The 7,260-nt window shown below is 41.8% G+C and overlaps 1 protein-coding gene across 1 annotated transcript; it reads left to right on the top strand.

Annotated features, from left to right (window-relative positions):
* Nucleotides 1–1,167: 1,167 nt before the first annotated feature.
* LOC131680332 (uncharacterized) lies at nucleotides 1,168–5,833 on the top strand. The gene is made up of 2 exons (XM_058961048.1): nucleotides 1,168–2,535; nucleotides 5,714–5,833. Exons 1-2 carry the CDS (start codon nucleotides 1,168–1,170, stop codon nucleotides 5,831–5,833), a joined length of 1,488 nt encoding a protein of 495 aa, XP_058817031.1.
* The last annotated feature ends 1,427 nt before the right edge of the window (nucleotides 5,834–7,260 follow it).

The following is a 7,260-nucleotide window of genomic DNA, read 5'->3' as shown; positions in this document are numbered from 1 at the left end:
GCTCGTATATTGCTGATCAAGTTGAACCGAGGCTTAGTGCACCTAATGTTGAAAGTTTGCTATGCCAAATTCAACAACTTTCTTCATTCGTCGAATCACTAAGTGAAAAAGTCGAACGCCTGTCGGTACTTCAAAATAATATTGACCAGACGAATATCATATCAGTTCTCTCCACCGAACAATCGAATACGCCTATTTGGCCCACACTGGGAGTGAAGCGTCGCCGTGGGAATCAAGGACAGCCTATTCGTGCAACTGTTGACCGTGGTACAAACGATATTGTGCTTAGTGACCTGTCGGTTACTTCAATTGTAGGACACTACAAATCTGTCTTACGTATCGTTCAAAATTGGCCTTGACCCAGTACTGAAGCAGCAAGCTCTTAACCCTTCTACTTGGCCTGAAGGCCTACTGTTTCGGGAATTTATTGACATGTCAAGAAGATCTATTCGCGAACCCCAGCAGAACCGACGACTTCCTACAGAAAATTTAGAAAGCCCAATTGTAACAAATTAGTTAATGGAAAATTACTGTACACGAAACACCATCGTGCACCGAACTACTTTCTCAGTTTACATGCCATCTTTTAGTCCAAAAATAATTTCACTGTCATTGCCGAGACTGTTTCGACAAATTCACGCTGTACCGCCATCACCGGGACGCCCGTTATACAGTACTACGGGAGCCCCCAAGCGCTCCGACGCAGTCGTGCTACCAGCCAGCGACCAGCTCAGCCGTCCCAGCCCTGCGTTCGGAGGTCGTGAGGGGGTCTTCCGAACTCCCTTCTCAGGCGAGTATTTTGCTTTAAATGATCATCCGATCTCTGAAAACCTCTTGGTTTGCAGCACGCCAGCGAGCACATTGCGTGTGCCGTATTTTGAACAAAGCTTCATTTCGTATACACCACCGTACCCGCATCAACCAGTTCATTCTGCGCTGCCATCACCGGGACGCCCGTTATACAGTATTACGGAAGCCCTCGAGCGCTCCGACGCAGTCGTGCTACCAGCCAGCGGCCAGCTCAGTCGTCCCGGCCCTGCGTTCGGAGGTCGTGAGGGAGTCTTCCGAACTCCCTTCTCAGGCGAGTATTTTGCTGTTTATGACGATCCGCTTCCTGAAAACCTTTTGGTTTCTAGCTTTCCATCGAGTACATTACGTTCGGATAATATGCCTGGACACCTGTTTGGCGTTGACGGGTTGCGGTTGTACTACCAAAACGTCAGAGGACTAAGGATGAAAATCGAGGACGTGTACTTGGCTGCAGCTGACGGTGACTACGATATTTACGTTCTGACAGAAACTTGGCTTGGTGATCGCATTACATCTGTGCAGCTCTTCGGGGATGGTTACACGGTTTATCGTGCGGATCGATGCGATAGTAACAGCATTCACGGTCGCGGCGGAGGAGTTTTGATAGCTGTTTCTTCCGCACTTGTCTCCTGTGAATTTGGTGTAGATAGTTCATCATGCATCGAAGCTGTTTGGACGAAGATTACCACATCGATGAAGTGCTACTTTATTTGCGCTGTTTACATCCCTCCTGAAAAACGTCTTGACTGCAATATTATGCAGCTCCATCTAGACTCTATAGAATGCATTTCTTCTCAGGCAAATGCAAACGATGCGATGATAGTGCTTGGTGATTTCAACCAACCAGGACTTATGTGGGTAGCCTCTGAGCGTGGTTACGCTTACCCTAGCCCGTCATCCTCGACAACTAATCCTGCCTGCCGTTTACTACTGGACGGGATGGCTTTCCACGGACTAAATCAAGTAAACACGATCTCCAACCACCAATCTCGTTTTCTGGACCTCGTCTTCGTAAATGGGATTGCTCTGCCTGAGTGTTCTGTGAGTGAAGCTTCTAATGTGATTGTTCCTTTGGATAACTACCATCCCGCTTTAGAAATAAAAATTTCTACCAGCAGCACCCTGCAATACGAAGAAGCATTAGTTGCGGATCGTCGTAATTTTCGCAAAACTGATCTAGCTACATTGCGCCGCTCCCTATTGTTGATCGACTGGAGTGTACTACTTGATCATGTGGATGTAGATGCTGCAGTTGACCTTTACAACCGACTACTGCTTGACTGTGTTGAAATATCCGTGCCTAAATGCCAACCTCCTAGGAAGCCTCCACGGTCTAACGCCATGCTTCGGAATCTGAAACGTATTCTTGCCAAAGCTCTTCGAGCGTACACTAATCGACGGTGTCCTTTTCTCAAGCGCTTCTTTGCAATAGCCAGTAATGAGTATCGTAGTTACAATAAACTGCTGTACAAACGATATGTGAACCGCATTCAACAAAACTTACGAAGAAATCCGAAAGGCTTTTGGTCTTTCGTTAACACGAAAAGAAAAGAAACTGGCCTCCCATCTAAGATGGTTTACAATGACGAAATAGCGACTACGACTGCGGCAAAATGCTCACTATTTGCCAGTTACTTCTCGGGTGTTTTCACGACTGATGTGCCATCTGTAATCGAGATCGAAAATGCGGTTCGTGATGTTCCTGTTGACGCTGTGGATATGGATGTATTCACAATTTCAGAACAATCGGTTCTCTCTGCAATTCGGAAAACTAAATCGTCGTTTGCTCCAGGGCTAAGTGCTATACCCTCTGCTATACTGAAAAAATGTTCCGATATTTTAGCGATCCCACTGGCACAACTTTTTAATATGTCACTTCAACAGCTTAAATTTCCTAATGAATGGAAGTGTTCGGTGATGTTCCCAGTGTTCAAAAAAGGTGACAAATCCAATATCGAAAACTACCGTGGTATTACTTCATTGCGAGTCGAGTCGAAGGTTTTCGAATCGCTCATCAACGAGGCGCTGTTTTCAGCTTGCCGGCACTACATTAGCACATGTCAGCACGGTTTTTTCCCCAGTAGATCGGTTGAGACGAACCTGGTCTCTTTCACGTCCTTCTGCACAGAACAAATGTCCAAACAACTGCAGGTGGACACGATCTACACTGATCTTAAGGCAGCGTTTGACACTGTTAACCATGAAACACTGTTAACGAAGCTTGCTAAACTTGGATGCACTGCCCGATTCTGCCGTTGGCTGCGATCATACCTTATTCACCGTGAAGTCGTTGTCCAAATTGGTGACAATGGAAAAGGAAAACTGTTCTTTGCTGACGACTTGAAAATATTTCTAGATATAAAGAAAGAAGCCGATTGCCGTGAGCTACAGTATCTCGTTGATACCTTCTACAGTTGGTGTAAAAGAAACATGGTGGTTCTTAGTGTTGCTAAATGCTTTGTTATCAGCTTTCATCGAACGAGGAACATGTTTACTTTCAACTACAACATCGCTCGAACTCAGCTGCAACGCGTTGACCATGTAAAAGATTTGGGCGTCATCCTAGATGAAAGGCTAACGTACACCCATCACTTCTCAGCGATCATTGACAAAGCTAATCGTCTACTAGGTTTCATGTTCAAAATATCCAATGAATTCCGGGATCCTTTATGTTTCAAAGCTTTATACTGTTCACTGGTGCGCTCACAGCTGGAATTCGCGAACGTCGTATGGTGTCCCTACCATGCAACTTGGAGCCAAAGAATTGAAGCCGTCCAGCGCAGATTCATACGATATACGTTACGTCAATTGCCTTGGAATGATCCGCTGAACTTGCCACCATATGAAGACCGTTGTCGATTATTAGGACTACACACCTTAAAAGACCGTAGCCACGCCTCGCAAGCCACCTTCGTATCTAAGCTTCTTCTGGCTGAATATGATGTTCCTGATCTCCTATCGCAAATTAACCTGTACGCACCAACCCGTGTCCTTCGTCCTCGAACACTGCTACAGACTGAAATGCGCAGCACTAACTACACTGCCAATAGCCCAATATTAGCAATGGTCCGTCGCTTCAACGATTTTACCGACATCTTCGACTTCGTCATTAATTCTACACAGTTTCGGAACCGTTTGTTGTCACTTTAGGTTAATTATGTATAGTTTAGTCATAGTTATAGTTCATTAAGATTCAGTGTCAGATAGACTGAAATTGTTTAAATACAAATACAAATACAAATAGGTTATAGCAATATTGGTGTTATCACTTCTTATTCGAAAAAGTTGTTGATCATGCACAATCCCATAAATCTCTCAATAACTACCTTAGAATAAGATGGTAGATTCCACATATGAAAATGCTTTGTAAGATTGAGAAAAATCCTTTTTATTTGACACCCAATATACCTACACTGGTCAAGTTACGGTTGAGATATTGAACCATTCAAAAAATGTAGCAAAGTTTCATGGTTTGAAAGCATTTACTAAAAATGCTATATCTCAGCCCCTCGACCGAATTTTCACAACAGTTGTTAACGAAATTTTTTGCAATGAACAGTACTTTTAAAAACATGCCTTTGGTTTATTGAAAAAAAAATTATTGGCATTCGTTTTGTGTGGATTTTCTTCAAAATTAACCAAAAAAATATTTTTTTCGCCATGATTAAGAGGTTCTATAATTAATATAAGGACTTTTTGTAAAAAACTTTAAAATGGGATTTATTTTCTGAGGTCCACAGAAAAATGAAAAAACATATTAAAAATAATTGGGCTTTGAAAAAGTTGCGAAAATTGGATTATATGGATTGAAATGGCAATCACTCTGAGCCCAATGCATACGTGGCTGATTGTAATCACCACAGACGAGCACTGCGTCGCAGAGTGGCACCTCCCCATATAAAGTTGTGACCAAATTATAAAAATTGGTTTACGCGGCTAAAAGTTGGGTTTTAACTGAATTCATTTCTGCTATCAGTTTTGAAATTCCATAATTCTTTTTTTTTTTTACTACTTCTATGTAAACCCATTTGAAGGCGTTGGTCGATAAAGGATTAATATATACGTTAATAATAAAAGTCAATAACATCGGATAGCAGAAATGGTTGCCAAAACTAGTACAAATTGCTAATTTTTCAGTAATATGATGTCGAGTAGGCAACCAATTTGTAATAAGATTTATGACCTACAGGGCGTCTCCATATGGGTATTTTCAAAAACATAGATATAACAACTTCGGCGCAAAAATGCGCTAGATGTATATATATCTTGAAACTACACTAAATTTGGAGTCAGATTCATGATAACTGACCCATGGGAGGCCATCTTAAAATTGAAAGAGGTATGAAGATAAATTACTGAAATGATATTAAATTTTCCAATTGGTTTTTCTTAATACAGAACAAATGTAAATCATTTCTGTACTATATCTACAGTATAGTATATTCATTCTTCTTTCCAAAAAACTTAAAACTACTCCAATCGGCCATGTAACTCTTGAAATATAGCCATTTTAAGTTTGAAGGTGCGACCAATTCTATGGAAATGAATTGAATATAAATCATCGACATCACTTGCTTCTACGACATGTGAAAAACTCATTATTCATCGGATTATCCTAAAATTTTGAGATACTTTTGTTCGAACCAAGAGAAAAATAAAATAAATATTTTCGAAAGAATTACAAGACATTGATTTTTGGGGTTTTGTCACTCGTCGTGCCGCTGTGCGTCGCCTGGCGAACTTTTATCACACAATTCATTTGCGGAGATATGCTCATTGATCACATTTAGATCATTACATCGATCTAGTGGAAAATAAATAGCGCATATCAACATTTTTTCCATTTTATCAGCGCAGAGACGGAAACTTACTCTAAATTCTGTCAATTCATCGTTTTCACTAGCTTACTGGCATACTGTTGAACTACCGCTATCAGAACACCCCCAAATTGAAATTTGTCACTATTACGCCGACAACGATCGCAGCAAAACACGTTGTAAGTCAATCCAAACAGTTGAAGTGAGGTGATGCAAACATTCAGTCCAGTTTCGGTCAAAATGATCACGTCAAAGTCGCAGAGTTCAGGAACAAGGCTTCAATTTTCATTCTTAATCCTCTCGCGTTCTGATAATACGACTGAATACTACTATCGCAATCGGGTAGATGCTGCAAGGAACAATCATTTAATGCAGGTAAAAAAGAAGAAGAAACATTCAAATACTCGCCTCTGATGGGAACCCTAACACTAGGGTTCCCACCGTCCGCAGAAAATCGCACTGCATTTAAACTATTGTCACTGGAAGCGGTTGCAGCTGTCTGGTGAAACAAACTCGACAAACACTCTGAACATCAGACCGGCGGGCCAACATGCTGCGCTAAAGGTTTGTTCCTTGTGTGCTGGATCAAGGCCAATTTTAAGCGAGAGTGTAGTTCATATTGCTCACGTCTTTTCCTTTTGGTACAAGACGAATAGCTTCAAACGGAGTATCCAAATCTAAGCAGCGGGCGATAATCTTCTGCACATCGTCATTGCTGATCATTGGTTGGAAGCCGGACAAATGAAGCAAAAATCTTGGCGGGGCGCGACCGGCGTGATGAAGGTGACAGAGAGATCGCCAAAATCAATTGGATTAGTGCCATGATCGCTGGGCGAACCGATTGACCATTTTCGCTTCGGTTCGGCGCTTCGAGCTCAATCCTGGCCATATGGGTGCCCTCATTTCACGGGAAGTGGAGGGTTATGGAGTTGAAGTAATCGCAATGCTGTCCACTTTTTGAAGTAGAATACTTCTAACGTTTCAATATAGGGGTCCCGCTTCAAAATTTTCTGCCGGAATTTTACCCGATTTTTCAATCGTGAATATCTGCCGTTGTACTGAATGGAAAAATATGATTATTACGCTATCTGATTGGAAATATGTACAACATTTTTGTATCCAATTCGGTAGTATTTACAATTACTAAAAATAGCGTATATAATGGATTTTATGAAAGTAGTAATTATCTGATCCATGATTGTTCGGTACAATTCGCTCAAAAAGCAAGCGTTGCTGGGACTGTCTCTTTTTCATCGAATGAACTGCGACGGGTATAAAAAGGGAACACAAGAAAAATTCGTTAGTTTGTGTTCTAACGTTGTAAGCGTGGCAGTTTTATGTCAGCTCACATTCTTTGATGGTAGGTAATAGATACCATGACTGCCGCCAGGCGTTGATAGCATTTCATTCTAATCATGAAATGACGTGCCAGTTATAAGCATACACGGAAGATACAATGATGACACACCACAGAAAAAGCAGAAAGCTCTTTTTTCAGAGCAGAATAAATGGATTGGCGATGGGGTGGGGGTGGTTTAGTGACAGAACTGCGCTCTCTTGTTCTTTAAATTATATATGGGGTCAGGTGCGTGTACAGATAAATTCACCACGGCGCGCGTTCCAGAGTGCACCG

The sequence above is a fragment of the Topomyia yanbarensis genome, chromosome 2 (genome assembly GCF_030247195.1).
Source record: "Topomyia yanbarensis strain Yona2022 chromosome 2, ASM3024719v1, whole genome shotgun sequence".
In the NCBI taxonomy this organism is placed as follows: domain Eukaryota; kingdom Metazoa; phylum Arthropoda; class Insecta; order Diptera; family Culicidae; genus Topomyia; species Topomyia yanbarensis.
This window is presented reverse-complemented; position numbering and strand designations above follow the sequence as displayed.